Source organism: Barbus barbus (assembly GCF_936440315.1).
Source record: "Barbus barbus genome assembly, chromosome: 19".
Lineage (NCBI taxonomy): Eukaryota > Metazoa > Chordata > Actinopteri > Cypriniformes > Cyprinidae > Barbus > Barbus barbus.
The window spans coordinates 28971753-28991384 of NC_136747.1; the positions used below are offsets into that span (position 1 = coordinate 28971753).

At 34.4% G+C, this 19632-nt stretch overlaps 2 protein-coding genes across 2 annotated transcripts in view; both read right to left on the reverse strand.

The window, feature by feature from the left end:
- The window catches only part of LOC306885640 (uncharacterized protein), a 72771-nt gene that overhangs the window by 25605 nt on the left and 27534 nt on the right, over positions 1-19632 (reverse strand). The gene's annotated exons all lie outside the window — the stretch shown is intronic.
- LOC306885109 (uncharacterized protein) lies at positions 2628-6745 on the reverse strand. Its single transcript, XM_079441451.1, has 6 exons — positions 6607-6745; positions 5901-5941; positions 4952-5245; positions 3696-3941; positions 3556-3582; positions 2628-3470 (listed from the first exon to the last, which is right to left on the reverse strand). Coding segments are annotated over exons 1-6 (744 nt in total). The 5' UTR covers positions 6609-6745; the 3' UTR covers positions 2628-3336.

Genomic DNA, 19632 nt, shown 5'->3' on the forward strand with positions numbered 1-19632 from the left:
CTTCTAGAAGAGAATTTCATTGCATTTTATCTACACTACATATTTGCTGCACTTGCATCATAGGGGAAAAAATGTGAGAAGATTGATTCCATGCTTGACAAGCTCCTGTCTCAAGATCTCCACAGACCTCTTCCTGTGTGGCTGGTGTTGCTATTCTGGACCATGTCAACAATGCTCCTGTTTCATTCAAAATAATCTTGATCGTCCACCTGAATGATCTCAAACATCAATTCTGAAAAAAAATAGTTTACAGTAAATAATGAAAGTTGTCCTAGGAGGACAAAAAATGTGTACCATCAACAATCATAGTACAAAACGTCTCTAAAGGAGAGGCCATGATTTCTAACATGGTCAATTAGGGTCATTCTGATTTCATTTAAAAAAAATTCTGTACCTTCTACTTCTCCTTCCACTCTGCTGTCCACTTCCTCTCGTCCATGTCTTCTTGCGGTTTCTGCTCTTGCTCTTTCCACTACACCAATGCCCTCCTCTCTGCACATCTTTTCTCCTTCTTCTTCTCCTCTTTTCTCACATCTTCCTCTCTGCTCATCTCTTTCTACTTGTTCCACTCTTCTTCTCTCTCATTACACCCCTTTTCCACCCACTCCACTGCCTTTTAAACTTACACCTCTTTCTTTACCCCCCCCCCCCCCCCCCCCCCATTTTTATTTATTATATTTTTATTTTATTATTATTCTAATTATTTTTTGCATATTCGTTCTTTCTCTTTGTATACTTTCCATTTTATTTTTATGCTAAAGCAATTGTGCTAAATGTGTAAACGATTAGGAAAACTGCATTTCCTGTGTTGAGTGTATGATTAACCGAGGAGTTATCAGTTTAGGGCCAATCAAAAATACACCATGTTCATTTGACATAAGGACAAATGACAGAGTTTTGTATGTTTTTTGTTTTGTGTTTGGACAAATGGTACATAAATGTTTGTGATTTGTGTAAAACCTTTTTTTCAGATATTTTAAAGTATTGGTTGGTTGTATTAACTATTATGAAAACATTGGAGAGTTTTGTTCACATTGTTTTGAGAAAATTATTTGTGTGATTTGTAATTCGTCTGAAACGAATGAAAACGTTCAATCTGTTTAGGACAATTACAAAGTTTTCAGATCACTGTGTTAACTGTTTTGAGAACAGTGACCTGAGTTTGAAGAAATGTGTCAAATCGATTGAGAAAAACTGTAATTACAGAGCAGTAGGACATGCACTCTAGCGTAAACATTTACTAACATTAGCAAATAAAAATGGAAAAACTGACCATGAAAACAGTATTTTCCAGTCAAGATTATCTTTTACCAAGGTCAAGCGGATACCCATATGTTTGGAAATCTGTATTTTTATTTAAATCCCCATCACACCACTGTGCACAAAAAAAAGGGGACACCAGAGTTGCACTTGCCTCAAATTTTAAAGGTAAAATGCATAGTAAACAAAACCTTTTTGCCAAATGCATGACATAAATGTTTTTGTGGGTTCTTAGGGGGCTCCTGTTCTTAGGATTCCTGTTCTTCTGTTTATTGCTTAAATTTAATGAAAACTCTGGTACAAAAAGTCTTAATTATAAATGGTCTTAAATTTGGCGATGGAAAGACAAGAATTGCTATATAGATTAATATGACGATTAAATTTCAAAAGCCTGTGATTTCACTGAATAAACTTGAGCGCTGCACATTTAAAGTCAGGTGCAGCGCTGCTTTGTGTTCAGCCGCTCCCGGGGAACCGCTATAAGCCGTTCTGAAAGCAAAATCTGCTGACAGAGAATGAATTTATATTTTCAATAAGCCAAACTGCTCTTTTTGCTACATATTTTTAAATGTGAACCAGTGGATCAACAAAATACAAGACAAGACAGTTTTCTCCTGTAGGACAAAAAAGCCCACTCTGACAATAGAAAAGAAATAACCCAGCGTTAAAAAAGACCCAGCACCTGGGTAAGAATATTAAAAACAACCCAATAAAATGACCCAACAGGCCGAACCCAGCATTTGGGTTAAAAAAAAATAACCTTGCATTTTTTTGAGTGTAGATATTGTCCGGTGCGCTGTACACTTTACTTTAGTGTAAGGCTGATTCCAGCTGGGATGCGGCAGTGTCGGCTCGCTAACAGCTGCCGCATCTGGCCCGACTGACTCGGCAGACAGAGTCAGGCCGAGCGGTAAGTCTCCGGCAGGCCAGAATCTAACCGGAACTGGCCTGAGTGTATTTTGCTATGAACATAAACAAGGGTCTGTCCAATGGGCGTAGATCGCTCCCCCGCCCCGCCCCAACTTTAAATATCACCTAAATTTGTCTCCCACACTTTTTGGGCAAGTTTGTTCACATTTTCAAGAGGCGGTGTGAATAAATATAGATTTAAATTCAAAGAGGCAGGATAGTCTGTGCATGACCTGATGTTTTATTTGGACCCAGAATAAGGCGAGATGAACATCACGGAGCGCTAAACACAGTGTGACAGTGTGTTTCATTCATACTTGAAGCCAGAGGGCGCTCTCCTGCAGAAAGTCGTACCAGGAAATTCCTAATATGGACAAAAGCGTCTTGCTATCTCTATTTGAAAACAGTTATTTTCACAGAAAAACAGAAACGTTTGGAAACATGAGGACATTAAACATACGATTGCAACAATATATGGTTTATTTGTGTTTTTCAAGTCATCTCCAGGTAATACAGTATATGAACAATGCAGTGTAAATTGAGATTGCATTTATTACAGTATAGAAACTATTCTGCCTTATTATGCAATAATACAAAAAGTGTTTGTAGTATATAAACAAATCATTATTATTGGTTATTGTCCAGCAGTGTATCCGATTTCTAAGCCAATTAAAAGCTATAAATAAGAGAAAAAATTAAAGTTGCCTATACAGTCAAACGTTTTTGAACAGTAAGATTGTTGATGTTATTGTTAATAAATGCAGGCTTAGTGAACAGAAGAGACTTCTTTAAAAAACATTACTACCTGTAAAATAACATTCCAATATAACCTTTCTGTAATATATATAACCTACCAGTCAAATGTTTTTGAACAGTAAAGATTTTTAATGTCAAAAGGTATTACATCATATAGGAATGTGGAAAGGATATTCTGGATATATTAAGAGTGTTTCTGGCTGAAGAATTACTTTTTTACCAGATGCACCCTGTACTCCAGAAGACTGAAATCAATAAACTCGAGCCCATAAGCCCCTATCACCATCTTAACTTTGAATTCCAAAATATATATCTATATAATTGTGCATGTGTATAAAATAAGAGAAAGAGAAACATGGCAGAGAGCATGGCATTTTCCAACAATTACAAGTAACATCTGTCATGCAGACATCAGAGCATCCCAGCAACCCTAAGCACAATCTGAATTACCATAATCACTATATACGCAAAAAAAATTGAAATCACATAACCAAAAAGAAATTTCTCTACCCAACTCCAATGTTCTTGAGCAGAATGGGGGGAAGCTGGAAAGAGAGCACACACTTTATACTTTTAAACTCACTATTCAATATTTTAACAGCCTCTTACTTTACTGTTCTTCTGTCTTACATGTGTTTGCTTCCGCTGAGCCAGATTCTGTAGAAGATAAGAAAAAAATTATCCATACAGATTTACTTTAAAAGAAAACCCCAAGCTAATGATGACGTATTAAAAATGATATTTCTAAACATCTGCTGATCTTCTCTCACCTGTGACAGTCACTGTGATCAAAATTTCTCCATCAGAGTCCAGAACTCTGTATGTTCCTACATCACTGGCTGTAAACTCTTTAATAGTCAGGGTCCCATCACTATCATTCAGTCGATCATTACAGACCCCGTGGTCTCTGCTCCAGACCTCCGTCCACTTTCCACTGGAGTTTGTCTCCACTTTATTAGCACTGACCAACAGAACATCCAACTTCAACTGGTCACCTATTCTTACAGAACTTGTATCTAGGGAGAAACAGAAAGGCATTAATCAATAATTATTGTAATAATGATGTCAAACAATCAAGACCATAAGCACATATTTAGTCCAAAGGGGACCAAATGTAATCATTTTTAAAGTCAGCCTGAAAGGCCTTTATTGAATGGGAGGTGTGACATTTACTAGATTTGATCGTGGACCACAAAACCAGTCTTAATAAGTGTCAGTTTTTCGAAATTAAGATTTCTACAAGATCTGAAAGCTGAAAGAATAATCTTTCCATTGATGTATGGTTTGTTAGGATCGGACAATATTTGGCTGAGATACAACTATTTGAAAATCTGGAATCTGAGGGAGCAAAAAAATCTAAATATTGAGAAAATCACCTTTAAAGTTGTTCAAATGAAGTTCTTAGCAATGCATATTACTAATCAAATATTAAGTTTTGATATATTTACGGTAGGATATTTACAAAATATCTTCATGGAACATGATCTTTATTTAATATCCTAATGATTTTTGGCATTACAAAAATGGATAATTTTGACCCATACAATGTATTTTTGGCTATTGCTACAAATATTCCCCAGCGACTTAAGTTCAAGTTTATTTGTATAGCGCTTTTTATGATACAAATCGTTGCAAAGAAGCTCTACGGGAAATTAAGTTTCCACAATATATTTATATATTGCAGAAACTTAATATATTTAACTTGGCAAAATTTGGTAATTCTGTATGTTGTCTGAGCGTTGGCATCCTCTGAGGTCCTCTGAGGGGTTGGCATTATCTTTTCTCAGGTGTTCGGTCATCTCAGATCATTTAAGGGTTGGATCCAGACTGAAGCTTCTGTAATTCCTAGTTACCATGGGATGTTAATCCCAGAGTAACAGAGAAACAAATAGAGACATACTAGCAGACTTAAGACTGCTTTTGTGCTCTGGGTCACATATTTGCTTGTTACAGTCCTGCATGCAATTACACTGCTAACATTATTAGGAAAGCACAATGTTGATGGTTTAATCAGTTTTAACTTTACCCTGAATATGAAGTTGATACTTTATTTTTCGTTCCAGCTCTGGCTGATCATTATTGCGGTAGACATACAAAATGTATATTCCAGCATCGCTCAGTCTCAGATCCATGATACCAATGTTACATGCTCCTTCTTTAAATACTCGGCTATTTTTACTCTCACATCCTTTACTCCCACAAACAAGTATCGTTTTTGACACCCTGCTTAAAACAAGATCAGAAATCTGTCTGGCCTCAAATTCACATGGTAGGGTGACGTTGCCTCCCTTTTTCCCTGTCACAGGTACAGAGGAGGTTCCTGCAAATACAAACAGTATAAAATTCATTCAATACAAAGCATCAATTCTCAAATTCATGTGGTGTTTTCGTTTATTCTCTATAATCAGGTCACTTACATTTTCTAGTTATTTTAATCATCTGAGTTTTCTTTTGCTCAAGACATTTAACAATCACCAAACATCCAAGTGGATTCAACTATTTTAAACTGATGATGAAGTTTCTCCAATATTTTGCATCTGAACTGAATTCAAGCTTGATTCAAGCCATGATCACCTTCTCCATACAATCATTTACAATAAACAAACAAATGAACTTCTTGCTCTCTATAGAGATACAAACTGTTCAGCTTTTAATACTCATTTTAAATTGTATTAATAGGCTACTTAATGAACTAGAATGCTTTGCACGTTTAAGTTTAATTTATAATATTTTTATAGTACCTTTCCAAACAAAGTTACAAAGTGCTTTACAATAAAAATGTATAATTGAAATCTTTACAATAAGATACCATCAAAACTAAGAAAAAGCCATAACATAAAAAAAATGATTGATTTCAAGTGTGAGACATCAATCTCAAAGTTACTTGGTGCAAAAGAGAAACCATTGACTAAAACAACTCCACCTAACACTGAAAATCAAAAATTGTTATAATTTACAAGCAAAATGATACTGACCACAATTATTGACAAAGCAAAACAGCAGCAGTATAGGAAACCTGATGAGACAGAAGAGCTGATGTATGCGACAGACCCAGGCTACACATCACAAACTCATTTATACAGAGATAAGGTGCTTTGCAGAGTAGAGAAACATTACTAAACTATCACTTTCATTTTGTTTGAATATTTAATGTGGATTTTATATGAAACATGAATAATCGGATTTATGCAATAATACTGAACATGATCAGTCAAACTCAAAACACAAACAACAAGCCTTTCGTCCTGCGATTGTTTACACACCGTTTTGTGATAACAATACAGACTCCAAACTTTCACTTTCAATTTTTATTTAAAGATCCAACAAATTTGGATTTTGAACATGGTAAAATAATAAGAACCATCAAACTATAATCCATTTGGTTTAATCAATTATTTCAGTGTAATAGTCTATTCAAAATGATCCATCAAACTCAACTGACTCAAACGAAAACGTTTATGAAATTATTTTCCTGCTAAAAAATAATAAATAAATAAAAATCCTCTAGTCAATTCAATGTAAGAAAGTCTACTAATTATAATAATAACCGCACTTATTATGATAATCACTTTTCATCGTAAACATGCTCCCTTCCACGACACACGCAGTTCAACATAAACACCCCACTAGTTTAATAAAAACACTGAGAATGGATTCATATTTTAAATCATGAACACTTACATGGTAAAAGTTCTGCATGGGTCTTTTGTTCTGGCGTTAAAAGTTCGTAAACCACAGCATGTTTTGCCAAATTTAAGTTAAACTTCGTATCAACTTGCTGTCCATGATATAATGACATATCACTATCCCCGCCCCCTTCTTTCATTGGCTGTTGAGGTTGTCACTCATGTCTATGACGTCTCTCCCTTTAAACCTTTTTTCATCTTGTAGCCTAATCTTAATTCCTAGGCTGCGTCCGAAATCGCATACTGCATAAATAGGTACTACATTTGGATTTGAACGTACTTCCCTACCATTAAAAAAGAACATTCTATATAGTATGATTTTTTTGTTTGTTTGTTTTTTTTGCAATAACAACAGGGGAACAGAGTCAAAGTACAATGCGACAACAGTATAAAAATACATGAGTCTGTAAATCATTACAATTTCAAAAAAGAGCAAGAAATACACTTTTTTCATCAAGGATCAATCTGTTACATCAAGTATCCTTTTTAGTAGCTGAGATGTCTTAACAGCTTTACGGTTGTTCTGTATTAAAGTTACGGATTCATATAAAATCTTTAAATCAATGGAAAATAGTCTACCATTTGGTACGTTTAACATACATTTTGCTTTATATATATGATATTTCCCAAATAAAACAAGAATTTTAATTATATTAAATAATAATTTAATTATTTTAATTGCATTGTCCATTTCTACTAGACCAGTATCACAATTCAAAAACAAGACCATTATATCATTTATATCAACAAATTTGTAAAACAATTCAAAAATAAATAAAGATATTTGGGACCAAAATAATTTAGTATAATTACAACTGAAACATTGTTTCCGACTCCTCTTTGCAAAAACAGCATAAGGGTGAGAATCCTTCTTTGAACTTACTGATAAAATCATTACATGGGTAATATCTATGAATTATTTTGAAATGATTTTCTTTGACTTTATAAGGAATTACATATTTATTCAAATCTGACTACAGATTCTGAAGTAAAAGCGAGGGATAAACCTGTTTCCACTTCACCATTGCCTTAGGAAGAATATTGTTTTCTTTGGTTAAAATCTTCCTAATATAAAGGTTATTGAATTTGTTTATCCCTGATAGAAAGGGCCCCAACTGTAAGATCTGGAAGAGAGCCAGTTACAGACATATACATTTTTACAAGTAATTTTGAGGAAATAAAATTAATTAGTTTTCTATATTCACTGGAAGATACATTTAATCCGCTATTACCAATAAATTCAGTGTGATTATATAGAGCACCTCACTGGTTTAATAAATCTGTGACAAAAATTAAACCTTTGTTAAACCAGTCACTCCAAAAAATGGTCTTGCTTTTGAATAATATATATTGATTGTTCCAAATAACACAAATGGGGAGAGAAATTATGTTTATAGACTAATCCAAAGCTTGGCTGTAAAAGTTAGACAACTTAATGGGGAGCTTATTACATTTAAAGTCACAAGCAAGTAGAAAATGAAGGCCACCACATTTAAACAAAATAATATTGGGAATAGAAAACCATGGAAAATTATTCTCACAAAGACAATGCTTAATCCATTTAATTTTAAAGACATTGTTAACAGTGTTCAAATCTAAAGCATTAACTCCTCCTCCTGATACATTTCTAATTATTGTTTTTCTTTTAACATACTCTGTCTTGCTCCTCCAGATGAATTTAAATAACATCTTGTCAATTGTGGAACACATATAAGAGTCTACATAAAGGGATAAAACAGGTTATACAAGTTTAGAAATTCCTTCAGCCTTGGAGATCAACACACGACTTTGAATAGATACATTTCTCTGAAGCCAACAATTGAAAATATTACTTGTCTTTTGCAATCTTTGTCAAAAAAATTTTTTTATTCTCTCTGAGGCTGATTTACTAATTACAATACCCAAGTATCTAACTACCTGTTTTACCTGTATCCCAGATATACACGAGTCGTCTAAGCGGTGTACTGCCATAATTTCACTTTTAGAGTGATTGACTGATAAACCTGAGGCATCAGAGAACAGCTCAGTCTTCCATCTCAATACCTTTAATTTGGGAACAATGTACAGTATAAAGATTTAACATTTCTGCTACTAATAAAAATAAAAATGGGGAAATAGGGCACCCCTGCCTAATCCCTCGTCAGACAATAAAATGAGAAGATGTACCACTGGATAAAGAAACACTGCTTGAAATATTATTGTAATATGTATGCATCATTGTGAAGAGTTGATCTTCACCGCTGGGAACGGCAGTACTGGCACACACATTATACATCTACATACACACTTACCTCATTCCAACCCCTGCTGTTTAGCCATCGGAGAGCGGGTGCACACGTTATCTCGATGGCACACGGACATTTCACACACTCTTCTCATTTTTAAAGGTCGGGCCAAAACCAAAATAATTAAGGGTCTGATACATGAAATTGTGCTCAACGGTGTCAAAAGCCTTGTAAAAGTCAAAATTAGAGCTTCCTCATTTACTAAATCTGAGTAATCTAAGAGGAGTAATACCAGTCTGATATTGTTTGAAATATTTCTCCCCTTCATGAATCCAGACTGGGTGGTAGATATGATTTCCTCCAAACATGGTTTTAATCTATTGGCATATAAAGACGCTAATAATGTGTAATCCAAATTAAGCAGTGTGATTGGGTGCCAGTTATCTTAGTGCAAAATGTCTTTATTAGGTTTTGGAAGCAGAGTAATTACTCCCTGCTTCATTGATTCTGTAAGTTCTCCATTTACAGCACATTCATTAAACACATTTAAAATGACTTCTCTTATATCTTCCCAAAACAATGTAAAACTCGAAAGACAACCCATCAGGTCCTGGTCTTTTGTTGAAAGTTTTTTTTTTTTTTTTTTGATGATATCCAATTCTTTCAAAGACATTTCCTCTTCTCGTTTTTTTTTTCTTTTCTAAATTAAAAAGGTATGCAGAGTTTTTTCCCCCCGGCTTCTAGCCATTTGGCCCTAGACCGAACAAAGGCCCCTTTAGCCTTTTCCACATAAGTGGAAGTTTAGTTGTTCTCTTAACAAGTATACATTTTCTTTCTCTGCATCAGTTGGATTGGTAATACACGTAATAGGGTTCATTTCTTTTAATAATGAATCATATTGTGATCCCTTTGATTTTGACAATTCTTTACTAAATTTTATTGTGAAATTACGACACTCAAATTCCCAATTTAAGGTATAAGAATTAGTATTATTATTTTTTTAAAGAATCAATTATACCTTTAATCCCCAAACAATAATCAGAATTCCGTAACAGAGAAGTATTTAATTTCCAATATCCTGGTTTCCTTAGGGAACTACAAGTAACATTCGAAATTTCTAATTCATTACCTGCACGATCAGTTAGTGGTGCAGTAGAGATATTACAAGACTTAACAAAAGAAAGCAAATTATCAGATATTAACCAAAAATCTATACGTGACTTGTGTTAAGTCGGATTTGAACCAAGTAAAAGAAGAGGAAATGTCATTATGTAGAAATATGAAACCAATGAAAGACTGGAACATACAGGTGCTGGTCATAAAATTAGAATATCATGAAAAAGTTGATTTATTTCAGTAATACCATTCAAAAAGTGAAACTTGTATATTAGATTAATTCATTACACACAGACTGATATATTTCAAATGTTTGTTTCCTTTAATTTTGATGATTATAACTGACAACTAATGAAAGTCCCAAATTCAGTATCTCAGAAAATTAGAATATTGTGAAAATGTTCAATATTGAAGACCCCTGGTGCCACACTCTAATCAGCTAATTAACTCAACACCTGCAAAAGCCTTTAAATGCTCTCTCAGTCTAGTTCTGTATAGTGGTGGGCAGAGCGAGGCTTCGTGAAAAACACTGAAGCAGTTGAAGCAAATGTGTCGAGGCTTCGAAACGTTTCGATGCCTGTCTCTACAGTGACACCTAGTGGGCATTTTCAAGTATTGCTCTGAAACAGCGTCGACAAAGAAACAAATGAGCGAATTGACGAGTTGTAATGTATGTTGTGTCAGTGATGTCACCAGGTGATGTGGGGGAGTGGTAAGTGTGCTCAATTGCAATGATGTCTCCGTGGGTCCGAATCCTGGTTGAAGCAGTGACTTTTACAAAATTATAATAAACAATTAAAATGTGTGTTTTTATTGTTCTCTTCTTGTAAAGTTTTGAAACATCGGTCCGACATCTGAATGAACACTTTGTGAATAAGTGTTACTTTGGTAATGATAAATAGACAATAAAATACATCAAGCCACAATGTCTTCCTTTTTTTAAATATAGAGATTTTTATTTTAAAATATGAATTGTTCTGCTGTTGATGAACTTAGCCTACTTCTTTTTTTTAAATAGAATTTCTCCAGCCTTTGAAAAAGTCCTCTCACAAGGGACACTTGTCGCTGGCATGCACTTTTTAGCTAGAACGTACAGAGTAGGAAAAATACCTGCTCTCTCCTTCCAGTACTTTAGGGGATCTTCCATTCTGGGCAGAAATGCATCTGTGAGGTACTTTTTTACTTCCACTGTGGCATCAGCTGTAGCACTGCATGTCGTGTGGGATTCACGTACATGATTATCAAAAAGTTCCCATAAGCAGTCCTGGCTTTCAGCTGGTGTTGTTGATGATGATGATGGACCTGATGCTGACCATTGTGACTCTGATTGAACAAGTGAAAATAGCAATTAGTTACAAAGTCTAAACTCATGTCATGTATGAAGTTACATAATTATACAGATTATATAACTCCATAAAATTAGATGAAGATTGAAAGTGCTCACCATGAGTTGGTGAGTTTGAACGCATCGGCGAAGCGCACTCCAGTGTGAGGTGTTTTTCAGCCTCCTGGCCTTTGGCAGGATTTCCAAAAGCCACAATTTTGAATCTTGGGTCCAGCAGTGTAGCCAATGCCAAGCCAATGTCAATGAATGACTCATACCCGCCACATCTGGACTGCAGGTGTGAGCCTGTGCAAAACAGGAGCAAACCATATTAATTATATTAATGACAACAATATGACACTTATGGCCAATAACATTGGCAGTATGGTCATTGTGGCTTACCTAATTGTACAGTTGATTCCTGCTTTGCAAGGCCTATTTTCTCTACAAGCTTGTGCTGCAACATCCTGTAAAGTGGTATGAGTTTTGAGGCAGATACTCTCTGTTCCTCTGACAACTCTGTTGTAGCAAGTTTAAATGTTGCAGTAATGACAGTGATTCTTGAATTATGTCGTACTCAGAACTTGTGCAGAGCAGTATCACAGTTTAAATTGGAAATAGCAGCAGCCACTGGCTCTCGTAGATCATATAAGCGTTGCAGCATGTCAAAAGTGCTGTTCCATCTCGTTTCAACCTCCTGTATCAGTTTCAGAGTTTGTCTGCCCATCAAGCCCTGCTTCTCCACAAGTTTGTCCTTTGCTTTGCAGCTGGATCTAAACAACCCCACTATCTTTCTGGCTTTCTGGCGTATTTCATTGATGAGTGGGGTTTCATCTAGGGTCTTTTTCACAATCAAATTTAAGTTATGTGCAAAACATGGGATATGTCGAAGCTTCAGTAGCTGGGCACTTAAGATCATGTTGGATGCATTGTCAGTCACCATACACTGAACTTTGGAGGTAATTCCCCACTCAGACATGAGCAAGGTTTTAGCCTCCATGAGATGCTGGGCTGTGTGGGTTTGGTAAAACCTCCTTACACCCAATACAACAGTTACCATCTTTGCTTCTGGTGTAATGTAGTGACAAGTTACACCAAGATATCCGTCCATATTGATGGATGACCACATATCAGCCGTAAGACTAACAAATTCTGCCTTTTGTAGGTCTCTCATGCTCTTCTCCTTGGTGCTGTTATACCTTTCAGTGACTATCGTTTTAAGTGCCTTCCGGGATGGGAGGACATAGCTTGGATCAATTGTGAGTTTATATCTCAGAATTGCGAGTGTATATCTCAGAATTGCGAGTTTCTATCTCATAATTGCGAGTATATATCTCAGAATTCTGATAAAAAAAAGACAGAATTGTGAGTTTATATCTCAGAATTGCGAGTGTATATCTTAGAATTGCGAGTTTCTATCTCATAATTGCGAGTATATATCTCAGAATTCTGATAAAAAAAAGACAGAATTGTGAGTTTATATCTCAGAATTGCGAGTATATATCTTAGAATTGGGAGTGTATATCTCATAATTGCGAGTATATATCTCAGAATTCTGATGAAAAAAGTCAGAATCGTGAGTTTATATCTCAGAATTGCGAGTGTATATCTCAGAATTGCGAGTTTCTATCTCATAATTGCGAGTATATATCTCAGAATTCTGATAAAAAAAAGACAGAATTGTGAGTTTATATCTCAGAATTGCGAGTATATATCTTAGAATTGGGAGTGTATATCTCATAATTGCGAGTATATATCTCAGAATTCTGATGAAAAAAGTCAGAATCGTGAGTTTATATCTCATAATTGTGAGTATATATCTCAGAATTGCGAGTTTATATCTCATAATTGCGAGTGTATATCTCATAATTGCGAGTGTATATCTCAGAATTGCGAGTGTATATCTCAGAATTGTGAGTGTATATCTCAGAATTGGGAGTTTCTATCTCAGAATTCTGATAATAAAAGTCAGAATTGCGCGTTTATATCTCAGAATTGCGCGTTTATATCTCAGAATTGTGAGTTTCTATCTCAGAATTCTGATAATAAAAGTCAGAATTGCGAGTTTATATCTCAGAATTGTGAGTGTATATCTCAGAATTGCGAGTGTATATCTCAGAATTGTGAGTATATATCTCAGAATTCTGATGAAAAAAGTCAGAATCGTGAGTTTATATCTCATAATTGTGAGTATATATCTCAGAATTGCGAGTTTATATCTCATAATTGCGAGTGTATATCTCATAATTGCGAGTGTATATCTCAGAATTGTGAGTGTATATCTCAGAATTGGGAGTTTCTATCTCAGAATTCTGATAATAAAAGTCAGAATTGCGCGTTTATATCTCAGAATTGTGAGTGTATATCTCAGAATTGCGAGTGTATATCTCAGAATTGTGAGTGTATATCTCAGAATTGGGAGTTTCTATCTCAGAATTCTGATAATAAAAGTCAGAATTGCGAGTTTATATCTCATAATTGCGAGTGTATATCTCAGAATTGCGAGTGTATATCTCAGAATTGCGAGTGTATATCTCAGAATTGTGAGTGTATATCTCAGAATTGGGAGTTTCTATCTCAGAATTCTGATAATAAAAGTCAGAATTGCGCGTTTATATCTCAGAATTGCGCGTTTATATCTCAGAATTGTGAGTTTCTATCTCAGAATTCTGATAATAAAAGTCAGAATTGCGAGTTTATATCTCAGAATTGTGAGTGTATATCTCAGAATTGCGAGTGTATATCTCAGAATTGTGAGTGTATATCTCAGAATTGGGAGTTTCTATCTCAGAATTCTGATAATAAAAGTCAGAATTGCGAGTTTATATCTCATAATTGCGAGTGTATATCTCAGAATTGCGAGTGTATATCTCAGAATTGTGAGTGTATATCTCAGAATTGGGAGTTTCTATCTCAGAATTCTGATAATAAAAGTCAGAATTGCGCGTTTATATCTCAGAATTGCGCGTTTATATCTCAGAATTGTGAGTTTCTATCTCAGAATTCTGATAATAAAAGTCAGAATTGCGAGTTTATATCTCAGAATTGTGAGTGTATATCTCAGAATTGCGAGTGTATATCTCAGAATTGTGAGTTTCTATCTCAGAATTGTGAGTTTCTATCTCAGAATTGTGATAATAAAAGTCAGAATTGCGAGTTTATATCTCAGAATTGTGAGTGTATATCTCAGAATTGCGAGAGTATATCTCAGAATTGTGAGTTTCTATCTCAGAATTGTGAGTTTCTATCTCAGAATTGTGATAATAAAAAGTCAGAATTGCGAGTTTATATCTCAGAATTGTGAGTGTATATCTCAGAATTGCGAGTGTATATCTCAGAATTGCTATAGCAATTGCGAGTTTCTGCTATTAGCAAATGTGTTTAACAAACACCGTTATAACAACCAAAAAAATCTTGCATTAAAAAGTCAAAGGTCAAGAGCCCAACTAAAACAATGCTGATCGCGATAATGGTGAGGTCAAACGAAACATTTTAAATAAAGCATCTAAATGTCTATTAATTCTCAAATAATTTTTGTAGATATGGCAGAAATAAAGTCAGACTGTAATGCGTGAAGCTGGTGATGCTGTTTGTTTTTTTATTTATTTAATTCTTTATTTGACAGGGACAATAGACAGTCCGAAAACTGCCCCAGAATTAGCTACAGAGCTAAATTTCATCTGCTGTCCCTGGAGTTGTTTAATCATCCTCTGCTTTACTGGATACTTTCTCGAAAACAACAAATATTACCCAGAATTCATAGGGGTTTTTTATGGGATTTTACTGTTGTAATAAAAAAAAAACAGAATGCTACTGTCAGAATATAGCCGTTTTTAACAGCAATTTTTTACAGTGTAGATTAATACAAGTAAACCGTACCATATTCCTAGACTGAAACTGATGTTTATATTTAGTGTTGTCATTGTGTTTATTGGACATTTTGAACTTAGATTATTTAAAATAAGTGCTTGACATGAGTAATGAATAATGAATGAAAATGTCCAAAATAAATAGTTTGAGTCGTAACACTTTAGAATAGGGAACATTTATTCACTATTAACTACGATGTTGCCCTCAATAAACTCCTAATTTACTGCTTATTAATAGTTAGTAAGGTAGTTGTTAAATTTAGGTATTGGGTAGGATTAGGAATGTAGAATAAGGCATCAATATGTTCTTAATTAGTACTAATAAATAGCTAATATTCTAGTAATATGCATGCTAATAAGCAACTAGTTAAGAGACCCTAAAATAAAGTGTTACCGTTTGAGTCAACATTTCTAAGCTTTAAATTAAACACTTCCTAAATAAATAAATAAAATGAAAATGATCTTAATTATCTGTGTTGTTCTATATATAGTTCAGTCCAAAATACTCAAAATAGTCCCCAAAATAGTTTGTGTTTTTTGTTTGTTTTGTATTGTGGAACAAGTCTCTTAACTTGTGGAACTGGTAATGCTCAATTTGCATGGGTTTTAAACAACAGGGCAGCAGCTGCAAATGAAGTGCTGTTTATCGTGAGGTTCATGCATATCTCAGCTCAAGGGCAAACATAAAGGTGAAATGCAAACAATATGCAAACTCTTGCGTTTCCTGATTAACACATTTGCATGTGAGTCAAGAACAAAGCTATAGCTGATGGTCATAATGTTCCTCAAACAGAGCTGAGAGGTTTTGTGAAGAAACTATGCAAAAACTATCCAAAAAAACATAAGAACTTCACCAAAATGTAATTATTTTAATGCTTCTGTAGACGTGAATTATTATCAGACAGTACTCAGTACAAGCAAATCTATAAGCTACTGATTTTACTATTATTCACAACAATATTATGTAAAATAAAATTCACAAAAGAGAACATTTCCATTACATTTTCCATTTGTTTAACAAACAAGTAGTCCACACCCACAGGTGAATGAAATTTAATGTCAGATATCTTACTCTTACTTAACTTGACAGCTGAACCGACGGCAGTGTTCTGTTCCACAGACTTTATCTTCTTGAGAGAAAAAAAGGTAACTTTTCCTTAAAATGTTTGACAAACTAACTTTTAGAACTTTAAGCACATCATTTCATTTTAGCTTATTTTTTCAAAACAATCCACAGAAAAACATTTCTCATGTCTATTCTTTTCTCATTGCACTCGTCATCATCATATATAATTAGATGTAGCATAAAGCAAGATTATATTAAAGCATTTCATATTAAAGGGTATTATTATTTTACTAATGTAAGTATTATTTTACAAAATTACACTTTTTTTTTTTTGATGTTGTAAGGACCACACATTGGCCCAACGATGATATCCAATGCCGTGGGCTAAGGTATGATGCATGTAGGCCTTTTATTTCCATAGAGAGTACCTCATTTTTTTGGATAACGTTTCAGTTTTGTTCTAGATCTGTATTTAATTTGACTCCAGTTTCAAGTGATCATTAAATTTAGACTGCTTCTAATTAGTAATCATAAATATTAGTTACACATTAATCTAGATATCGGAATAATTTGAATATCCCATACTTTCATAAATTCGTTCATCAGGAACTTGTCTCACACTGGCCCAGGGGTCATGGATCTGCATCACACACTGCAGCATGGGAGCATAAAAAGTGTGGAAAAACACAGAAGGGTCAGGATCCCACGACCCAAAGGTCCCACCTGGCCAGAAAACATTCTCAATCAAAGATGAGCGATTTGTGGAAAGATTATTTTAAAATTTTAAGATGTTGGTTTAAGCTTTTAAGCCATGACAAGAGAGTGATTTTTTTTTTTAGAGCATAGAGATTTTTTTTTCTGGTAACACTTTACATTAAGGTTCCCTTCATCAAGGGTTCATAAAGGTGTTATTAAATGATTAATAGCTCACTTACAAATGCATTACAAATTATGTATAAGCAGTTACATGAGATTTTAATGCAATAGCTGCCAAATAGTGAGCCATTTTTAACTCACATGTTATAAATGCTTAACAAATATATTTATTAATACTTATTTCACTTGAAACCAGATTGCTGATGCAGCAAAAATTTACTATTATAGCAAGACTGAACAGTGTTGAACCATTCTGCAATGTGTCTCTCCGCTGTCAGGTATAGGTTTTTCACTCTTAAATTAATCTTTGAACAATTGACTGAATTAGATTCTCATTGTTTAATTATGTAATTGCCATGATACATTCTTATCTGACAAAATAAAATGCTGTATTTGATTTATTCTGAACTCTCCTCAAGTCATTATGACTTGGTAGACCATGTGGAGGCAGATGTTACATCAAATACGTGTCCAGGATCAAACTCCAGGAGCAAACTGAAGGATAATGAATGAATGGAGCAGCAGGTAGGCACGTCATTGGAGACCTTTTGATTTCTGTCTGTCGCTGAGTTAGCTAGTTCTATTGAAGTGGCCTAACAAACAATACTTTTTGTTCTGAGCAAGCAGTCAGCGTACGACTTATAGGTATAGGTTAACCTTGCACCCTCTGACTAAGATCAGACTGGTGAGATTCTGATCATAAGATCCATGACCCCTGGGCCAGTGTGAGACAAGTTCCTGATGAACGAATTTATGAAAGTATGGGATATTCAAATTATTCCGATATCTAGATTAATGTGTAACTAATATTTATGATTACTAATTAGAAGCAGTCTAAATTTAATGATCACTTGAAACTGGAGTCAAATTAAATACAGATCAAGAACAAAACTGAAACGTTATCCTAATAAATGAGGTACTCTCTACGGAAATAAAAGACCTACATGCATCATACCTTAGCCCCACGGCATTGGATATCATCATTGGGCCAATGTGTGGTCCTTACAACATCAAAAAAAAAAAATTTAATTTTGTAAAATAATACTTACATTAGTAAAATAATAATACCCTTTAATATTAACCCGTTTAATCCCATTTTTTTCCCAGACATCAAAATATCTAAATGATGTGTCATTAGTAACCCTTTGAAATAATCAATTTTTTTTTTTTTTTTTTTTTTTTTGGAAAAGTGATTGAAAAATTGTGTTTTATGTTCGGTCACAATTGTGAAAGGTGGGTTAATGAGTACTGAAATAACATATTTCTGCAGTCATAAAAATTGTTATATATCTTCGCCCAGCTATTTTAAACAGTTTCATCACATTCTAGGGTTACTATTATGCATAAAAAAACCTTATGCAACATTGATAGGAACAATGAGACAAAAAAACATTCAACCATCACCGCATTTCAAAATTGCTACTTTTTTGTAAAATATAACATCAAATTTTTATATTAATGCTACGAGCATTACAACATCAAATTTGTAAATTTTTTGTAACATTTGAATTTTTAATTTAGCGCAATTTTGTCATTGCAACATTTTATTGTCATTTTCACTAGCAACTGTAATTGGATTTATACTGTATACCTAAGTTCACTCTTATCCCACCGGTCACTATTGTGACTATCAACATGTTTACTTATGACCACACTAATCAAACCTAAATATATGCGAATGCATATATTAATACTAGACACCCTAAAGATCATGTGTACCAATAATCTTTGTCATATCTTTGTTAACATACTTTACTAGCCTTTTGTTTTGGAGCTTTGATGCAGTTATCATTGTTTTGTTTTGAAAAAATAAGCTCCATTTCCCACAATCCATTGCACTGACGACATGCACAGCTGTTCACTATCTCGCCCACACCTGATCATCATTTCACAATCACCACCACTCACTATTTAAGCCTGGGACTTGCTCTTGCTCACCGCCGAGTATTGTTAGCCCTGCTGCATACAAAGCGTTCTCTGTTCTCTGTTCTCTATTTTCCTTGTTAGATTTCCCGTGTTTGATTCCTGCCCGTGTTTCTGGATTTATCTCTCTGCCTAGCCCTTGTTGGATGTTGTTTGCTGATCGTCGACCCACGCTTGCTCTACGGATTGCTCTTGTGTTTTGCCCCTGCCATACCTGTTTGCTGTGTACTGACCCTGCCTGAATATGACCATGTTTTATAATAAAGTTTCGCAAATGGATCCGCACGTCTCGTCAACCCCGTTACAGGTGTGGACTACTTGTTTGTTAAACAAATGGAAAATGTAATGGAAATGATCTCTTTTGTGAATTTTATTTTACATAATATTGTTGTGAATAATTGTAAAATCAGTAGCTTATAGATTTGCTTGCACTGAGTACTGTCTGATAATTCACGTCTAGAGAAGCATTAAAATATTAAATTTTTGTGAAGTTCTGATGTTTTTATTGTGAGGAAATAAATATTTTAAAATAAAACATGATAGTTTTATAACTTTTTATGATAAAACAGTCATGTTTTTGCATAGTTTCTTCACAAAACCTCTCAGCTCTGTTTGAGGAACA

Excerpts from the sequence above, each read along its gene's own strand:
- LOC306885109 (XM_079441451.1), bottom strand. Across the intron at positions 5,246-5,900 it reads TTGCTTTGTCAATAATTGTG|GAACCTCCTCTGTACCTGTG; the intron begins GTCAGTATCATT and ends TTGTATTTGCAG. Across the intron at positions 3,583-3,695 it reads GATCACAGTGACTGTCACAG|AATCTGGCTCAGCGGAAGCA; the intron begins GTGAGAGAAGAT and ends TATCTTCTACAG.